The sequence below is a fragment of the Phaeoacremonium minimum genome (assembly GCF_000392275.1).
Source record: "Phaeoacremonium minimum UCRPA7 unplaced genomic scaffold PA7_03_scaffold_409, whole genome shotgun sequence".
NCBI lineage: Eukaryota > Fungi > Ascomycota > Sordariomycetes > Togniniales > Togniniaceae > Phaeoacremonium > Phaeoacremonium minimum.
Genome location: NW_006921311.1, coordinates 6641 through 26412, shown reverse-complemented (window position 1 = coordinate 26412; position 19772 = coordinate 6641). Strand labels below are relative to the sequence as shown.

The 19772-nt window shown below is 51.7% G+C and overlaps 6 protein-coding genes across 6 annotated transcripts; 4 read left to right on the top strand and 2 right to left on the bottom strand.

The window, feature by feature from the left end:
• Positions 1–3786: 3786 nt before the first annotated feature.
• On the bottom strand, positions 3787–4938 carry UCRPA7_5285 (putative tetratricopeptide repeat domain-containing protein; the record flags this gene model as incomplete). The annotated part of the gene is made up of 3 exons (XM_007917832.1): positions 3787–4026; positions 4302–4508; positions 4561–4938. 3 exons carry the CDS (start codon positions 4936–4938, stop codon positions 3787–3789), a joined length of 825 nt encoding a protein of 274 aa, XP_007916023.1.
• Positions 4939–5454: 516 nt separating this feature from the next.
• Positions 5455–8756, top strand: UCRPA7_5284 (putative ap-3 complex subunit delta protein; the record flags this gene model as incomplete). Its single annotated transcript, XM_007917831.1, has 5 exons — positions 5455–5623; positions 5685–5881; positions 5930–6313; positions 6366–6594; positions 6643–8756. The coding sequence occupies 5 exons, from the start codon at positions 5455–5457 to the stop codon at positions 8754–8756; spliced, it is 3093 nt and encodes a 1030-aa protein (XP_007916022.1).
• Positions 8757–8857: 101 nt separating this feature from the next.
• UCRPA7_5283 (putative trna-guanine transglycosylase protein) lies at positions 8858–10334 on the bottom strand (the record flags this gene model as incomplete). The annotated part of the gene is made up of 2 exons (XM_007917830.1): positions 8858–10083; positions 10136–10334. 2 exons carry the CDS (start codon positions 10332–10334, stop codon positions 8858–8860), a joined length of 1425 nt encoding a protein of 474 aa, XP_007916021.1.
• An 855-nt stretch (positions 10335–11189) lies between these two features.
• Positions 11190–13178, top strand: UCRPA7_5282 (putative lccl domain containing protein; the record flags this gene model as incomplete). Its single annotated transcript, XM_007917829.1, has 1 exon — positions 11190–13178. One exon carries the CDS (start codon positions 11190–11192, stop codon positions 13176–13178), a length of 1989 nt encoding a protein of 662 aa, XP_007916020.1.
• A 303-nt stretch (positions 13179–13481) lies between these two features.
• Positions 13482–13920, top strand: UCRPA7_5281 (putative antibiotic biosynthesis protein; the record flags this gene model as incomplete). Its single annotated transcript, XM_007917828.1, has 3 exons — positions 13482–13547; positions 13603–13715; positions 13770–13920. 3 exons carry the CDS (start codon positions 13482–13484, stop codon positions 13918–13920), a joined length of 330 nt encoding a protein of 109 aa, XP_007916019.1.
• Positions 13921–17229: 3309 nt separating this feature from the next.
• UCRPA7_5280 (putative carboxypeptidase s1 protein) lies at positions 17230–19320 on the top strand (the record flags this gene model as incomplete). Its single annotated transcript, XM_007917827.1, has 6 exons — positions 17230–17352; positions 17409–18383; positions 18456–18597; positions 18648–18764; positions 18819–18983; positions 19037–19320. The coding sequence occupies 6 exons, from the start codon at positions 17230–17232 to the stop codon at positions 19318–19320; spliced, it is 1806 nt and encodes a 601-aa protein (XP_007916018.1).
• Positions 19321–19772: the final 452 nt, after the last annotated feature.

Below are 19772 nucleotides of genomic sequence, written 5' to 3'. Positions count from 1 at the left end.
GGCTCAAAAGTGAAGAGCTGGGCTGCTTGAGAGTAGGTGAGTGTGAGTGTGTGGTGGTGTTGGTGGGCAGCGCAAGAGATAAGTTGGCAGGGCAGGGGGGCTTTTGGAACTTTGGCTCTAGCCTAGGCAAATGCCTGCTGCTCCGGTAGTGATCAACAAGGAGGAGGATTGGGCTCGAAAGAGGAAAAGAAAAAAAAATTGGGTGGATTGGGTTTCGTCAAGGTTGTGCCGACGGTGCGGTGAAGAGTCTCAGGTGCGGCTAGTTTGGCCTTCTTTTGAGTAAGTCTGTCTGCCCTGCCTGTCTCTGTCCCCTTCTCTTGTGTATGTGTGTATGAGTACTGTATACTATACGGCACTGCTCGCACTCGCAGTAATTAAGCGGAAACTCGCGGGTTGTCCAGGTGCGTAGCGGCGTGCATGCTGCGATCAATCCGTGTTGCGCGCGTGTTGATAGGCCACTTTGGGCGAGGGAGGAGGAGCCAGAGGAGCCCTTGGGAAAAGGCGAGCAGATGACCCCTGCAGAGGCTCCCTGACTACACACAGTATGTATGGGGTACCTGGGAGCCTGGGTATGGACAGGGTGCCTAGACTCTGTTGGAAGGTTGTGCCGTGCGAATGAGACAGTCAAGTCAATGATGTGAGCGGAAGAGTGGGAAATTGAAATGAGATACCGTAATAGAATGGGCGCCGGGCTTCCAACAATAACACCGATGTTAAGCCCTCACTCCAGTTCTATATTGTGTGTGTGTGTGTGTGTGTAATATGCCATCAGCGAGGGGCTAGCTGGGCAAGAGGCGGTATGAGCCAAAGCAACACGGCAGCAGGAAGAAAGAGGAGGAGATCTGTGAGGTAGCATGTATGCACAGGAGAAGCAACAACAACAACAACAACAACAACAACAACAACAGCAATAGGAGGAGTGACGGATGACGATGCAGTCCGATTCAGGTCTCCGGAAGCACGGTACGGTACGGTAAGGTGCTGTTGTTGTAGACCAACAAGCAAATTGTGCAGCAAGTGGTCAAAGGTTGGTGGTCCCACAAGTGCTCTCTCTGTCTACAACTCTCCTCCAACGAGCCTTCGAGCCTCACACTCGTTTTACATGTACATGTGTCCTCCGCTTGGAAAAATGCACAAGAGGCACAATGACACATGCGAAAACAGACACAAGGTCTTTTGACCCCTCAGCAGCCCCTCTTCAGGTTTGGCTGGTCTGTTCTGTTGCCCGGCGGCCGGAAACCTCTTTGGGTTGCTGTCGCCTCCCTGCTACCCGTACTGTAGGTTGTTCCCCGCCCTCCCGCTAGGAGGAGGGAATTGGGAGGAGGGGCAAGGCGACCAGGGGCGATCCCGGCGCTCATCCCTTGCATCCCGGAACGGAGGGACTGTAAATAAATGACCAACATGGAATAGACCCTAATAATAATAAATGGAGGGGAGGAAAGAAAAAAATGCGCTTTGGGGATGCTGTGCTATGACAAGGTGAAAACATCATATCATACCTGCTGCAAATGCAGAAGAGTGAGTCTCGATGTTGACTCTTCAGATCCGTGGAGAGGGTGAGGCGATAAATTCCTTGTACCTCGATGGGATGTGCGGTGATGGTGGTGGATGCTGTGCCTGATCGATGCTGCGAGGCATACACCCGTCACCCCGTCAGTGCGTCTGATAGGCGAGTTCTGCCGTAATTAATGGATCGTCCGAGATCTCTGGGACCAGGTTGGCCCTAGGCGGGCTTGTTGTTGATCTTTCTGTCTCTATCTCTCTTCACCTCGTCCACCGCCTGGGTGGTGTTTGAGATGATGTCGACGAAAGGCCCAAAAAAAAAAAAGCCAGAGAGAGAGAGAGAGAGAGAGAGAAAAGGTTGTCGTGCCTCGTGCGGGCGGTGTGAGGGACAGCTACCTAGATAATGCTTCTACAAATTACAAAACTAGGTAGGTAGGTACAGTATGTATGTATAGGCAGGACAGGAATGTGCGGTAATAGGGTGCCTGGCCTATTATACGGCCGCCGTGTTGACACTGCCGGGAAGCGGGCTGTGGGTGATGTATCGGTTTTCTGTCGATGTATATGTATGTGTGTGTAGGTTTGTGTGCATGTAGACTCTGCTCTGGTGATGACGGTCTGCAGCCGACAGAATGACAGATAGACACCTACCTACAGTACAGTAGGTATCCAGACAGACAACTGACAAAACAGATAGACAGGCCTTGCTTCGCTTACGCTGAGGCGATGCGGTTGCCGGGGCAAGGTGCAGAGTGCAGAGTGCAGATGGGTACGCTAACCAAGGAGCCAAGTCGTAGTGCAGGCTGCGCTGGGCCAGAACGACTGAAAAGGCAGCAAATATGCTCCACCGCCGCTTCTCTGCCTGCACGCCGCCCGCACGTACTGGTACTGTCGAATGCGCTGTTGTCCCTCCAAGCGGGGCTCTCCAACGGAGACTCTTTGGCCTGATGCGACTGTGAGGCCGCACCGCTCTGGGGAGACTAGATCCAGTCTGGATTTGGCAGGTTTTCGCCGTAGGGCAGGATGCTCCCAAGGTGTGCAATCGATTCGTCCGGGGCCGCTGAAGATTTATGTAAGGTAAGGTCGCGTTGACGGAATGCCGACTGCAACGGACGATGAGAAGAGAAAGCACAGAACCTGAAAGCGTGATGCTGCAGCTGGGAGACCCTCTTTAGGACAGCAGCCTGTGCGTCTCGCCGCCTCGCTCTCTCGCTCGCTTCAATGGCCTCTTATGATCCCTCAGTTGTCGATAGTCTCGAAGTTCCCACATGGTTTATGATATGGTCCAGGAAGAGACTCTCGCTGTTGCTGTTCCGAGGCGGAAAACACCGGGGTTCAAGGGGCAGGTTCCGGACAGGGACTTCGTTGGCAGTCGTTGCTAGGACATTTGGTGATATGAGTCAAGCTGGATTACACAAAACAATGGTGGCCGTCTGAGTTTGAGATCTTCTACGATGCTGCCCGCCATTGGGACATGCGGTCTTAGTTATATCCTCCTCCTGCTCCCCTTGAACTCTCCCTCCCGGTGACAGCGTGCCTGGCAGCCACGATACCAACCTGCCAGTGCCATCCCTGGCCGACTTCCTAGAGGCTTACTGTGTCGAATGCAAACGCATCGACTGCCAAAGGGCACAGCTTCGCGAATGCCACAGTCGTATCAAAGACGATGCTGTCAGTGGAGCTTGCATATGCGGTTCTGAATCGAGACCTTTTCAAAGCTGCACGCAACATCTGACCAAGCAAAGCAGTATCAGTAGGGAGAGGTGTGGACCAAGGTGAGAACTGAGTAAATCGCAGCATCGAGCGAACTTGCACCAAGGTCAGTGAACGGAGATCCAATCAATCAATTGTGATGACAGCCTAACACTCCAACTTGCTTTGTGCCCAAAGAGCTCCTATGGGGTCTCGGGTATGCCCGCAAACTCTGATTGAGCCTCCTCTTTCCATTGGGCCTAAAAGTTGTACAGTGCTCCGCCATTTCGACGCCGTTCCGTACGCCTTGGGCCCGCCCACCAAGTGGAGCCACGTGCTGCGTGACCCGCACCTGCCCAACACCAGCGCTGATCAATCCCGCTCCATTACACGGTAAGGCACCAATAAAGCTTCTACTCCTTTCCAGGTGGCGTAGCCAGCCGACAGTTTCTGTTTGGTTTCCACGGTGGGCTTGACCGTGCCTTTGTTCCAGTTTTGCCAGAATCCGCTGTGAGTCACGGACTGATAGTTGTGCTGATGGTGCCCCTGAACTTCATCCGTCTGAACCCTGCAATCGCCATGGACCGGTCCTCACCTCACAACAGGTGTTGTTGCGTCCTTGGACAGAAGCTCTCTTGCGGCAGCGACCTCTGCTTCTTCATACCCACGCCATCCTCGTTCCTTGGCCGAACTGCGGCGGACAATCTCAGTCAGCTTGGCAGTGGCCAGTTCGTTCAATCGCTCGACAGTGGAATATTCCGGTAAGGCGAAGTCATCTGCGTCTGTATGCTTATTTGCCTTGACGGGCTCCTTCAGCCACTTTGATGTAACCTAGAACCGTCAGCAACAGCACAGCAGCAGAGTTCGCCGAAAGAGCCGGACGTTCGGAACCTACAAGTTTCAGGCCATAGTATCCGCGCAAGTAATCATCGCATAATTCAATACTCCGAGAGAATCTCTTCAAGGCCTCTGTGAGATACTTGCCCCGAGAGCTCTCATCTGCGCCTGATGCAGTTGCCGCCGCGTAAAGTATCTCCCCAAGTCGCGCATGGACCTGGAAGGATGTCAACTGCGATGACCAATGTGGCAGGCTGGACTTGACTCACATTCCACGCATTTGGTGTTAGAACCAATACCTCCTCGAGGGAATAGATAGCCTGCGCATACAGTCCCTGGGAGAAATAGATATCTGCCAGCTCCGCCCACGATTCGGCATCAGTAGGCGAGAAATCGAGGAGCCCTGTCAAGCCCGACACTGCCTCGGAGACGCGGCCCAAAGATCGTAAAAGAGCAACCCGGCGTTTCGTGATAGGCTGGAACAGGTCAACATGCGCCGATAAGCAAATAAAAATCCAGCTGACTAACAATATTTGTGTTGTCCTCTTTCAGTATCTGATCATACTCCTTCAAGACAACCTCCAGAGCGGCGTTGTCCTCGGCCTCCGCCTCCTTCAGCAGCCCCTTGAAGGCCATGATCCTCTCGTTATCATCTCCGAAGCGATTGACCAGGCGCTCAAGACATTGGTGGGCTGCCTGCTCGTCACCTGTCCGTAGACACGATAGGAGAAGATTCTCGTAGGTAATCCATAGTTCAGGGCTTTCTGATGCCGAGAACAGCGACTGAAACGGAGAGGAGGAAACGGCACCCGGTGAGTTCTTGAGGACAGCTGGTGCTCGTTGGGACAGCTCCAATGCTGCGCCTGGCGATAAGTGGCTTGGAGGATGTAGTAGTGATGGCGCCATTGCGTGTGATTAGAGGGCGGTCGAGGCTGGCTGGTAGTCGGGTCGGTCTGCTGGCGTTGTTGAGGGTTGTCGACTTGAGGTCGACGTTGTCGAGATGACCTAGCAAGCTCCCGTAGGTACACCTGGTAGCTTTGGAGCTAAATTGCCAGACCTAGGCCCACTGCGTGCTTCTCAATCGGTCTCATTTTCTTCCGACAGACCGAATGCACAGTGTCGGCTTGGCCCGTGTCACACAGTCAATGAAGCATGTTGCACTGTATTACGTGCACTGCAACACACCCCACCACCGCCCCAAGTGCTCGGCCAGCTTCACTATCATTACTGCCACCAGGAGCGTGACCGAGCTCGACGAGCAGCGACAGGTAGCAAGCATTACCAGCTCGTCAGCTTCGCTCATCCTGGACACAATGCATGCAGACTCGGTATCGATAGCCTTCATCTTCCGACAGTCCCTCCAATCCTGAGTAGAAGCAGTACTAGCTTAGGGACCACGGTCCCGCCCGCGTGTCACGATGTATGTCAATCAGCCAGTGTAGTGGCAGCGCAAGAGGCTCACAAGAGTTCAGGTTCGAGAAGTCGCTGTATGATCTCATTCGAGGTCTGCGGAATCATAAGGGCAATGAGAAGGAGTACATCCAAAACTGCCTTAAGGAGTGCCGCTCCGAGATCCGCAGTCAAGACATGGGTCCGTCCTTGGCCGAGATATGATGTATGGGATGATCTAAAGCTAATATGGGGGGTTTTAGATCTTAAAGCCACTGCATTGCTCAAGCTCATCTATCTCGAAATGTTTGGGCACGATATGTCGTGGGCTTCTTTCCATGTTCTCGAGGTCATGTCATCTCCGAAATACCATCAGAAACGAGTTGGGTACCTCGGCGCTGTCCAGACTTTCCGGCCGGATACTGAAGTATTGATGCTGGCTACCAACCTCCTGAAGAAGGTTTGTGCCTCTTCTCTTTCAAAGAGGCCGATCTAATGCATAATACAGGACCTGACCTCGACTTCGACAATCACCATCTCTCTCCCGATTGCTGCCCTTCCTCATATCATCACTCCATCCCTCGCTCTATCAACGTTGACAGACTTGTTGCCGCGACTGACACATTCGAACCCCGCGATTCGGAAGAAGACAATTGTGACGCTATACCGTCTTGCGCTGGTATACCCCGAGACACTACGCGCAGCATGGCCTAAGATCAAGGATCGTCTCATGGACCGGGATGAAGATCCGAGCGTGACAGCAGCCATCGTCAACGTCGTTTGCGAGCTGGGCTGGAGGAGACCACATGACTTCCTTCCTCTAGCACCTCGATTGTTTGAGCTCCTCGTAGACGGCGGCAACAACTGGATGGCGATAAAATTGATCAAGCTGGTTTGTGAATTTCTCTGATGCACAAACAAATCCAACGTTGACCAGATCTTAGTTTGCTACTTTGACCCCCTTGGAGCCGCGCCTCGTTCGCAAACTCCTGCCACCGCTCACTGAAATCATAAGGACAACTCCTGCGATGTCATTGCTGTACGAGTGCATCAATGGCATTATTCAGGGTGGTATCCTCGGGAGTGCAGATGATGTGTCAGGGAGAGAAGAAATCGCGTCACTATGTGTTACCAAGCTACGGGGTATGATAATGACTGATGGCGATCCTAACCGTAAGTTTTTTGAGACTCCTCACTCATAGCAATACTAACAAATGCCAGTCAAATATGTGGCTTTGCTCGCGTTCAATAAGATCGTGGTCACACATCCATATCTCGTGGCGGAACAAGAAGATGTCATAATGGATTGCATTGATAGTCCAGACATTACAATCCGCATCAAGGCTCTAGACCTCGTACAGGGCATGGTCAGCAGTGACAATCTTGTCTCGATTGTGAGCCGCCTCATGCGGCAGCTAAAGAACTCTTCTGGCAAGCATACAGCTTCCAACGAACAAGACGCAGTGTATAATTCCGATGATGGGGCCGACGTAGCAATCAACCCCTCTGCAAAGGAAGCCGAGCAGGCCCCGCCTTTACCAGAAGACTACAGGCTTGATGTCATCGGGAGGATTCTCGAGATGTGCTCTCAGAACAACTACAGCAGCTTGGTTGATTTCGAGTGGTATATTGATATCCTAACCCAGCTCGTGCGAACAGCACCAATTCCTCGTTCACAGGACGCGAATCTTGAGCAAACAATGGCAACAACGAAACTTTCGTCCGGCGATATTTCCGAAAAGATTGGTGACGAGCTACGAAGCGTGGCCGTCAAGGTCAGAGCTGTGCGCCCGGCTGCTCTCATGGCCTCCGAGTTGATATTAAAGCACTTCAGCCAAGAATCATCCGCCACAAATCCAATTACATCTGGAGCAATCAGGCCTGTGTCTTGGGTTGTTGGAGAGTATGCCGACCAACTGTCATCACCCGAGGATACCTTGAGCTATTTGCTACAGCTCATTCCGCAAGCAAAATACCCCGACGTGATCACATCATGTTTGCAGGCCATCATCAAAATATTTTCCCTGATCGCTGGAAGTGATTTGGGGGTGTGGACATCAGAGCGTAAAGCTAGAGTTTCGCTGCTGCTGGCCCGGGTGATACATGTTTTCGAGCCTCTTGCATCACATCCTAACTTAGAAGTTCAAGAACGGGCCGTAGAGTTCACAGAGCTTCTGAAACTCACCGCTGAAGCGGTATCGGGCCAACCCGCATCCAATGACGAGCTCCAACAGGACGCTCCCTTACTTCTAACTCAGGCTATTCCATCGCTGTTCACCGGATGGGAGCTAAATTCCGTAGCTCAAGGCGCCCAGAAGAATGTTCCGCTTCCTGATGGGTTGGACTTAGACGAGCCCATACATCCAAACCTTACTAACCTCCTATCTGAAGCAAATGCGCTGACTCTTCCGGCTGAGGATGATGACGAATTCGAGGTATACTACCACCAAAAACCCCCCGCTGCAAGTATTGCCTCCAACGAGCCAGCAATCAATCGCCTTGCAGATGCACCCGAAGAAGTCACAAGCTCGTATCAACAAGCTGGTGAAGAGAGCTATCTTGATCCAGATATTTTAGCAAGACGACGAGCAGAGCGATTGGAGAGGAATCGTGACGATCCTTTTTATATTGGCGGCAGCGGCAGCGTGCCTGGCACCTCGACCCCTATCCACAATATTCTACAGAACGAGAACGGGGAGAATCTCGACATTGACTCGATTCCAATCATGCAGCTAGACTTGAACAACCTCTCTAAGAGTGTTGATGATACTGCTGCGAGATCACGACAACCTGTGCCCAGACCTCGGCCACGGCAGAAAGTAATCATCGCGGCGGATGAGAATCTGGCGGGCAGTGGGCTCTCCACGCCGAGAAATTATGAATCAGAGAACAACTCTGACAGTTTTTCTAAGTCGAGAGCCAAAAAGCTCAAGCAGTCATTACTACAAGTCGACTCGAGTCACATTGGGTCGCTGAGTCTCGAGGGGAACCAGTCTGATGGCGGCTACGACTTTGAGCAACAGAAACGTGAGGATGCAGAGATGGCACAGGCAATGAAGGAAGTCGAGAGGTTGAGGCTCGAGATGCAGCGGGCCAGTCAAAGAATACAGGTCGCACAAGGGGTGCCAGTGGAAGGTGCAGTGGTGAAGAAGAAGAAGACCAAGAAACCCAAGACGGAAGACGGCGAGGCCGTCGTGAAGAAGAAAAAGAAGAAGAAGCCGGTCACCATAGACGATGGAGAAGGTGCCAGCACTCCCTCGGTGGAGGGGGAGGGCGTAAAGCCTAAGAAGGAAAAGAAGGCAACGCCCCCTGTCGAAATACAGGAATCAGTGTAGATATCAGCTCGTCGATCTGCATATAATCGAAATGAAAAGTATCAACGTCAAACCGCTTTGTTTTAAATCTAATAGTATTCTATGGAGTCGTGCAAACCCCGTCACGGCCCTTTTCGATCTATCTCAGCAAAGCCTTCCTTCTCTAACGCCTTTGAATCCTCATCCGGTATCAGTGGCGTCTCTGTCATATCTCTGGGCACTCCCGGCAGACTTGGCGCCGCCGTGTCAACTTCGCCGCCGAATTTACCCCATGCAGGCTTGTTTATCTTCTCGTCGCTGGCCTCGCTCTTGAAGTGATAGCCCCTGGCACGCGGCCTCTGGCCCATCCCGGCGGGGAGGTCCGGCTCGTACACCATCGCGAAGCGTCTGCAGTCTTCCTCAAACGCCTCCGGTCCGCGGGCAAGCGACGCCCGGATGTCGGCGAAGAAGTCCGCTAGGACCTGGTGGTTGTGTACCTGCAACAGTGTCCAGGCAAGCATCTCCCGCGCGTTCAGGAGGTGGTTCAGATAGGCGCGATGGTGCTTTTTGCAGGCGTAGCAGGAGCAGCCTTCGCGCAGTGGCTGGAGGGCAGCCTCGTTGTCGGGCGAGGTCATGTCGTCGCCCAGGGGCAGCATACCGTTCGCTGAGCTTGGCGGGGGAAAGGTAAAGGCGAGGGCGACACCTGCGTCGGAAATGGTGTTGATGAAAGGGGGAAGGATTACGTCGACTCCAAGGGCGATCTGTCGTAGTATTTGGTGCGGTGAATTAGGCAAGTCGAGGGATAAGCGTGGGAGTGGGAGGAGAGACGGGTAGTCCTTGAGGTCAGGGATGATGTCTACATCGTAGATGGCAAGGCCAGAGATGCTGCCTATGAAATCGCTAGATACACGATTTAGGTATTCCCACTGAACGGGGTATGGAACAGGCAGTGTTGGGGCGAACACTGCAATGTCAGAAGGTTTAGTGTCGTCTTCAAAAGCCCTCGTCCATTCATACATCCAATCTTCGGTCCGCTCAGCCTGACGGACTGCGCGACTAGACTGGGCTGTTCTCGTAGCCCCATAGATGATGTCTGCCAGAGGAATTGCGATATCAGGCCTTAGGGTCTTTGTGTTTGAAATGTACTCCTCAATCGTTAGATTCTGAAAACCAGTGGATGCGAATATGTTGATAAAGTTATGACCGTTTCCCACTGCAGGCTTTACAGCTGGTATCCGTCTAGGTCCAAGCACGGTGACGAGCGAGGATGACTGAGATGTGAATGTGTGAAGCAACCTGCGATCTGGCTCTGGTTTCGTTGAGAAGATAGGGGCTACGCTCTTTGGATCCTTCTGAGACCGTCCATTGACTGGAAACAAGTCAGTTCAGATTCGTGATGAAACCCCAACAGATTTACTCACAATCCTCCAGAGCCATGTAGGCACCTCCGAAGTGGCCATACTTGGCAACATTATCGGGAGTGATATGAGGAACCACCCCACGCGAGGTCACTGCGAAGAAGTTGGGAGTCTCGATGGGTGTGCGCTGTGGAAATGCCAACCGCCCCAGCCTTGCTGCTGTCCCGTCCCCGACAGCCGATCGCAAAATCTCAAAACGCATTCCCTCGACGCCTTCTGAAGCACTCATCATGCTCTTGGTGCGGGCTAGCACAGCTCATAAACTGACATCAGCCGAGATGTGAAGAGCATGAGTCAGTGTAGCCCCAGAGCTCGCCGTTGAAGACTCGATGTCCTCGCCTCACGACAGCCTTTTGAATTCTTGAATATTTCGGGAACACTCCAAGTCACTAGACTCTGAAAATATATCATACACCGAATATTGGAGGTTCTTGTCACATATAAAATCTGAGTCTATATGTTTGCTGAACAGTTCAAAGTGTGGCTGATTTAGGCTAGGTTAGCCACAGCTTTGAGCCGCTAACTAGCGCCGTGCTGTTCTGTGGGTGGGCTGGTGGGCTGGCCTGGGCATCTCGAGGGGTGTGTCAGGGCACCCACGTAGTGGGGTTGCGCCTAACTCAGTCCGCCAATGGCAGCCACAGGCTGTTCCACGCTGTACCTAAGTACGTAGAACACCTAACTTAGGTGGGATCTTGGTGCGAGGGCCGCGTCTCAGCCGGACCCTCCGGGGTGCTTATGCAGGACGGCAATGCTGGTTCGGCTGGCTGGGAAGGCAGGAACCCCCAATTCTGCCGGCTTTAAGACCTGGCAGTCCTCTAAGTCAGCCCCTCCACCTCCCATCCTCTTGATCCTCCCTCTTATTCACCATGACATGAAGGCTTCAGGGAGCACGGCTCTTCCTGTTTGCTTCTTTCTTACGTTATCTTTGCATAGCCTCTGATTTCAGGATACCCTCTTCGCATCTGTATATACCTTCGCTATACTCGACACAGCTTGAAGCTTGAAGCCACACGCACAAAGCTGCGCCGTCCTGCCGCCTTCATTACTTGCAAGCAACATGGGGTCTGTCGGAGAAAACAACAAGCGCACGGCTGAGCCGGAGTCCTCCATTGTGGTAGTTGAGCAGCATCAAGAGACCGACGACATCAATACCGACGGCCACCCCGATGCGCCCATACAAGATGCTAGACTACAAGAGTTGGAGGAGGACTCGTCGTCCACCGAGCTTCCTCGCTTCGTGCAGGAGGAGCGAGGTTGGAAACGCTGGAAGTGGGTGCCCTACCCCGTCCGGCGCTTCGCGAAAGCCACCGTCAAGTGGTCCAAGGGCCCTACCAATCCTCGCGATTACAAGATCAATCCGCTGTTCCCTGTCGTCCAGCATGCGCCGCTGTGGTTGCTCGACACATACCTTCCGCGGAAGAAACACCGAATATGGGCTTACCTCGCCTACCTTGCGATATGGCTAATGACGTTTGCGCTCGTGATGCGCCAGGGCATCCTCGCTACCGAGATCGCAGGCTGGGGCGAGCCAGCAGACATTGGGTGCGGTAACACGTACTGGGTCTCGGGCAATCGGTGTGGTCTGAATGGCAATGATTGCCGCCCGTTCAATGGGAGCGGGTTCGCCTTCCGGTGTCCTGCCACTTGCATTACCTATCAGGTTCTGAACCCAAGGGCAGTGGGCGACCAGGAGATTATATACCGCCCATTGGTAATCGGCGGACCCAGCGATACCACAGAGACTCCCATCTATCGAGGCGATTCATTTATCTGCGGCGCTGCCATTCATGCCGGGGTGATCTCCAATTCCAAGGGTGGATGTGGTGTTGTGAGAGTCATAGGAAAGTCAGAAGACTATGCCTCGTCGGACAACAACGGGATCAAGAGCGTCAGCTTTGACTCGTACTTTCCACTCTCCTTCACCTTTGAGGGAGGACTTGGCTGCGCAGCCCGGGATCCTAGATGGGCCTTGCTCGGCGTGTCGGTAGCCTTCACTGCTGTCTTGTCTCTCTTCACCACATCGCCCGGTGTATTTCTCTTCACCATCTTTACAGGCATGTTCATTCACGTTGGCATGGCTTCAGACCCACCAGGCCACTACTCGATTCCGGACTTGATCACGAACCTGATTGGCAAATACTTGCCAGCGATGTTCACTGTCTGGGTCATGTACGACAAGATGGGCGTGAGACGGACATTGAAGGGTCTTACAGCGCAGATCGAGAAGACGGTCCTCTGGCTTGGAGCGTGCTGGGTGGGCGCTCTCACGAATTACACCTTTGACTTCATCCCGATCCAGAGGCTCACCCCGCATGACATCCAGCAGCAACCTGGTGCCAAGGCCGCTTTGGCTATAATTATCATCGTACTCGTGGTGCTTGTCGTCAAGCAAATATGGTATTTCCGACAAGAGGGCCGTCTAATTCGCTACGGGAAACTCTACCTCATGTTTATTGGTGGGATCATCGTGTGCCTCATTCTCCCAGACTTCAAGCTCCGCATCCATCATTACATCCTCGCTCTGCTTCTACTGCCCGGAACGAGCATGCAGACACGGCCAGCACTGCTGTACCAAGGCCTACTTATTGGCTTCTTCATCAACGGCATAGCACGCTGGGGATGGGACCCTGTCCTGCAGACGGCCTATTCGCTGCAGGGCGATGCGCCGAGCAACTCACCACTTCCGGCCCTCATCAGTGCGCCAGCTATTCAGCTCGGTGCAAACCTATCTACGATCACTTTTGGCTGGAAGATGCCGACACAGATAAGATACGACGGTATCAGCGTGCTGGTAAATGATGTTGAGCGTTTCAGGGGCTACTACAATGATGACGGGAGCTGGATAGGAAACTGGACCTGGACTCGAAATGGCGACCAAGATGTCAGGGAGTATTTCCGTTTCGCATACATGGAAGGCAGCAAGAGTTGGGACTACACTCGTGCGGGAACGTGGACCGCAGACGGTGAATGGTTGGATATGCCGCCAGGCCCGTCGAGGGTGAGGAGTCGTAGCGTAGACGGTGAAGAGAGAGTTGTCTTTGGATAGACTGATTTTGCTCGTGACGATCGAGTAGACTGCATGCAGCATAGAATTAGAGTGTAGCGAGGTACCAGTTGATACCAATGGAATTGAGTTGATGCCTTTTAGCTTGATTCGTCCTCCGTTCGGGCGGAGTCTCTCTCACTTACGGGGCATTGGCTCCATCTTGAATCCTTCCCGCGCCGCAAGCTACTTACATCAATGAACGTCAATTCCTCACCCCAACTTCAATCTCATTACAAACTCAAATTTTGTCTCTTCTCTGCGCGAAATAGAACTTTCAGTCGGACACAGACTATGATCGTCACAATGGCCGAATCTACCCCGTATTTCGCGGTCTCAACACTGCAGGTCGCACCTGAGAACATGGAGAAGGTGAGCTATACCAAGCAACGTCATAGGAACCGAAAAGCTAAGTACGATGGCCCAGGTGGTTGAGTTCTTCACCAAAGTCGGGAAAGAAACAGAAGCAAAAGAGCCAGCTGCCAAGATCTACCGTTGGTTTAAGACCGAGGGCAAAAACGAATTTGTTTTCATTGAAAAGTGAGCTCTGGATTTCCGTTACACTAGAACCAAGTCTTAACTCGATCGGAATAGGTTCGACAGCCTGGAGGACTATCGTGCCCACCAACGATCTGATCATGTTCAGGGATTGTATGCTGAATACAAGAAGTACCTGCCCGAGCCGTTTGTCTTTCATTTCATGGATTTGCAAGGTGTTGGGCCCGGAGGGTTTGACCGATCGTGAAAATTGCTCTCAGTCGAAATAGAAAACCTATCATCATGACAATTATTACAGACCCAAGGAATGAAAGCCTTTGTCAAAAAAGATTTAAAGAAAAATCCGGTCAAATAAAACGAATAGAACTCCAATCAAGCAAACCCGCACGATCAACTTGATATTTCCAACTGCACATACGGCGCAGTGTTCTGTATGTCAACTTCACCGCCGCTGATCATTCATTCCTCTAAAAACATCGAAAAAGCTATTCTCTTCTTCACTTGAGCTCTGTCGGCTGTTTGTCAAGTTTTTGCTTCTTGGGTGCCTCGTAGAGTTCAAGCTGCTGCAGAGTTGATGTTTCATAAGCCTGCCGTTTCTGACCGCCAACCACATCAGGTGCCTGACACTTGAGGAAGAACTCTTTGGCCGCTTCTGTGGTATCGTAACTGAGGCCTCTCCTTATGTTGACTTTCTGCATTTGTCCTGCCACCTTTGTCATGTCACGGTATCTGGAAATGACCTTCCGATGAGTGAATCAAACGGCGCTCTGGGGCGTTGCACCTCGTGTGCAACAAGCACACGGATGGTGCCCTGTAGGAACATTTAGAAGCGAACTGTAAGACTCAGCACATCTAGAGTGAAGAGCGCCCCATTCTCATTCTTATTCTCATTTTCGTTCGATCTCACGATATACAGGGGCCCAGATTAGGCCTTGTGTCGTTGAACCCGCATTCGCTGCCGGAGTGGGACTTGACGAAGATTGGTCAGGCATAAAACCATCAGTTTCAGCGCTACGGTAAGTATTTCTACCATTAAACGACTTACCCCACTGTTTCCGGATGCTTGACAAGTTTTTGATATTGAACCGGAGCTTCTCGAACCAACATTGGATCAATACTTTTCTTTAGGCGATTTTGCACGGCGGTCAACCGCCATTGATTGCGATTCCATAATGGCACCCAAGATTCGCATTCCTACAGGGGAGGATTTCGCTGCCCTCTCTCCCGCCATGACTGTGTCGCTCCACTTTCCTTCTCCGCCAGAGTCAACGACGGCTATTCTCATATTGTTCCATGGCCTTGGAGACTCCGAGGCTTCATTCGCTTCCTTCGCACGCAACATGTCGCTACCTGGTGTCCTTGCGATCTCAGTGAGAGGCACTAGCCCACTCCCGCCATCACTCCTCGGTGATGCCCTGGACAATGGCCCAACACGACACTTCCACTGGGGCGATGACCTCAATCTGGCACCGAGCACTGGAGAACTGGACCCAGATCCAGGTTTTGATAAGGCTGCCAACCTGATTTCCACTCGGCTAATCAATGAGACTCTTATTGAGAAATGTGGTTGGAAGACTAGCGATATTCTATTCTTCGGCTTTGGCCAAGGAGGTTCACTGGCACTGGGCCTGGCCTCTAAGCTTAGAGTTGGTCCGAGAGTCGAAGAGGTGACTGATGAGACCAGTGCTGGAACGGACGACAGAGTGTTCAAGGGTGTGGTATCCATTGGAGGACCTTTACCGTCATCAATGATTCCCAGCCTAAGCTCGCGATCAAAGTCAAAAACACCGGTGCTACTGTGCCGAGGTCACTCGAGCGACACCGTGGATGAAGACGCCATTGACATACTGAAACGTGAATTCGTTGACGTGAGAGTGACAAATTGGAAGAAGACAGACGACAGCATGCCAAGAAACAAGGACGAGATGCTGCCTATTATGAAGTTCTTTGCGGAACGTTTACGGAGCGGGTGGTGAACCATAATCTGGCATGGACGATTCGATGGGGGAAATAACTCCTCTCAATGCGACAATACATACTTACTTCCCCTACGTGGCTACGGGACCGATATCTATGTGATTATTTGCCGCCACTAAGTCTCCCAAGGAAACCAAGTCAACCGAAAGACTTATAATCAACCCTCGATATACGGGGATCTGATCCGGCCCAGTCCCTGGAGTCGCGATGTTGAACCTGGAAACTAGCAAAGCCGAGACCTTGTCGCCTACCATCAGAGACATCGCGATGAGAGAAATGGAGCACTGAGGCTTAAATTACTCTCTTGCATGAGCCTTTGTCTATTTGACTCGAGTTTCTTTGTCGAAGCCTCCCGATTTGGTGGTGAATAATGTGAGACAATAGGGCGCTATCCAAATGGGGTTCTGAATAAGATCGCCTCCTCTTTCACAAGAAGAAACTACCGCCTCACATCTTCGATCAAAGCTTCTAGAAACATCAAGAGTACTGAGCCGCATGACGTTTCCTGCACATTGTTTCTGTTGTTAATCGTGCCATGGTACCAGTTTCAGCAAGAGTCAGAAGAGGGCCGAAAATGCTCTTATTGAAATAACAAGATGGCCACGGCTGCTCGCGCAAAGCGAGCACTACATGCAGTAAAATCGTGGGACTCCTAGGTTCTTCGAAGAATTTTGAAAACGAATTAAGCATACATTATGAGTTCAGATATACTCAAAACATGGCTCTTGATGGGGTGCACAGACAGAGCTACCAATAGGCCGCAGTGGCTGAGGGCGGTCCAACCACGCGTCCGCAGCATTTGGAGGTTACACAGGACCAAAACCGTCGGGAGGACCTCACGATCATTTGAGGAATGCCAGGAACAAAGAACACGGCTTCGTACCCCCCGGCACCAAGCCACTTCAATGCCGTATTTCACGAAGTCAGCACAGCTCAAGGGCAACGCATGCGTCGGACCTTTATTGGACGAACTCAGCTAGAAGTCTGCATCATCACAACTACTACGCCTCAAGCGGTCAAACGCTAGAGAGTCGAAACCAGATTCAATGTCTCTCATTATTCCCCTTTCTAGCTTTTCGGGAGTCATTGTATCTGAGCTCCGCCTGGAACCTCGCCATAATTTTAAAATAAGCTTATGTAGCTACCAGTGTGCCTTAAGCAGACCTCCTTGGACTCGAATAGCAAGGGTGATATCCGTCAATTATGACATAACCTCATGACGACGATGGCAGCAAGAGCCGCTGCAAACAAAAAGAACTAATACGTGAAGGGAATCCTTGGAATGGCCACTTCTCTGATGAAGCCTCGAAATTGTGCTCCTGGGGGCTCGGGTGTTTCGTGGTCGCAAAATTTGGCCCTGCTGCCTTCTTATTCAGCCCTTACAATGGTCATATAGTTTTAGAAAGCGGGAGTGACACAAAAGAAAAACATTGTGAGCCAGTTTCAGCCCAGGTACATTAATCCAGTTGTGTTTGTGTATAAATCGATGACTTCCTTCTATCATATAACTCCTGCTCCTCTGAAAATCACTTCATTCCGTGCAATCCCTTTTCCTGCTGCAGAATCCTGTCATTCAACGATGACTGCTACCTCAAGCCGTATTCGCAACGGTGTCATAACCGCTCTTGTTTTCTCCAGCATCTGTGGTGGCGCCGTTATCCGATCAAAATCTAGCCAGGAACTTCAAGTCACGTACAAAGAGGTACGTTGATATTGACTCTTATGTATCCACAAACCGCTTTAATTAACATTGATAAGAATACGGTATGTGAAACCACGCCGGGCGTCAAATCCTATAGTGGATATATCAAAATCCCTGCAACTCTAGATCCGCCGCTTCAACCGTACGACGCGAACATGTTCTTCTGGTTCTTCGAGGCAAAGGAAAACCCTTCAACAGCTCCGCTGAGCATATGGCTTGCTGGCGGGCCGGGATCTGCCAGTATGGACGCGGCTGTCTCTGGACACAGCGGACCATGCATCGTTCAGGATGACTCGAACACCACGACCCCGAACCCTTGGAGTTGGAATAACAAAGTCAACTTGTTGTACATTGATCAGCCTGTTCAGACCGGCTACTCATATGATGTCGTTACTGAGGGCGTCCTGGACACTCTCACCGGTGACATTGACGTCTCTGGAGATGATGTTCCCCTTAACTTTACAGCTGTCAAAGGGAAGTTTTCTAGTCAAAATCCGACCACGACGGCGAACACCACAGGTATTGCCGCAAAGGCAATTTCCAACTTCCTCCAGCTATGGTTTCAAGAGTTCGACACCTATAAGCGAGACAACATCAGTATCTGGTCAGAGTCCTATGGTGGCCACTATGCCCCAGCCATCGCCGCGCTGCTCATGAAGGAGAAGGCTGCTGCCAGCAGCGCCGAGAGCAAGCGAAGCTGCGGTAGTGTTCCGCCGTTCCATGTTGGAATTGATTCAGTCGGCATCATTAACGGCCTCATCGACATAACTGTGCAGGCACCATTCTACCCGTCTTTCGCGATCAATAACACATACAGCATAATGGCCTACAACGAGACCGTTGCGCAGCTGGCAGTGGACAATTTATACAAGGAGGGCGGGTGCATGGAGCAGGCATTGGCGTGCCGGGCACTGGCCGAGGAGAGTGACCCTGACAACTATGCGAACAATGAGACTGTAGCCGAGGTCTGCGGAACAGGTCTTGCGTATTGCTGGGAGAACGTATATGGCTTCTACGATGCGCTATCAGGGGTAGGTCTTCAATCTTTCTTGCTGAACACCAGCGCCAGCATATTCGGGTCTCGCTAACAAATCCAATTTCAGCGCAACTGGTTCGACATTGGGAATTTCATGCCGGACTCAGTCCCTGAACCCTATGCGTATGGGTTCCTTAATAACGAGTGGGTCATAGAAGCCCTCGGAGCGAACGTCAACTACAGCATCAACAACAATGTGATTGGCATGGGTAAGAGAGATAGTTTTTGTATGGTTTGGAGCAAAACTAACATTTACTAGGTTTTGCTATGAATGGCGACCTCATCCGCGGCGGATTCAAAGAGGATCTAGCTAATCTCCTAGACCAAGGAGTCAAGGTAGCTCTCATCAACGGTGATCGTGATTACAGATGCAATTGTGAGGAGCCAGTGTTGACTTTCATCCGGCGATAACGACTGACTTGATTTTCAGGGCTTGGCGGTGAAGCTGTCAGTCTGGCCACGAATTATAGCCAGAGTGATGATTTTGCAGCAGCGGGATACACAGATATCTCTGTTAACGGGAGCTATGTGGGCGGCAAGGTTCGACAGCATGGGTTGTTCTCTTTCTCGCGAGTCTATGAAGCCGGCCATTCGGGTTAGCCAACCACTGTGCTCCGTCTTTCTCGATTATCACTAAGAAACGTACAGTATCGCATTATCAACCGGAGACTGTCTACAGGATCTTCATTCGCTCCATCTTTGGGCAAGATGTAGCTACCGGGACCGTGTCTGTTGTTGACGACCCGAGCTACTCCACCACCGGGCCTTCTTCAGTATTTGATGTCAAGAATGCCATTCCAGAGCAGCACCCCATCGAGTGTTATGTCGAAGCAGCGCCGCTTCCTCTGAGTTGCACAGACAACCAGATCGCAGCTCTGCTCAACGGGACAGCTGTCGTTGAGAATCGGGTCGTGATGGATCCCGCGGAATGAACTAGTATTCAAACACAAAGAAGCTGCTATTTGTTTCTTCACCTTCAATCCTGTGATGGAGGTTTCGCATGTTGCATCTGATAGGTCGGCAGAAAGATTTCTAGCTCTGTCACAACCCAATCACATATTGGCCACGACAGACAAATACAACTCAAACGACCATTTTCAGTCGGTTGATCGGCGTTGTAAACCTACTTACCATGGGCTTCCCGGGATATGTGATCTAAGACTGCACCGGTGCGTTGACGCCATTCGTGTGCGAGACGACGAACTGCCGAATCACGAGAGCACCTGCAGCTTTGGTTGCATATTGCAACACCACACAGACATGCACCACGTATCGCGAGCGGCGGTGAACAGCAAACTGTTTTGGTGACGTGCAATCTTGCTTCGGCAAGGAATTGTTCCCTTCCTCCCCTTCACTGTTCAACGTCAGAGTCGTATAGCTGGGA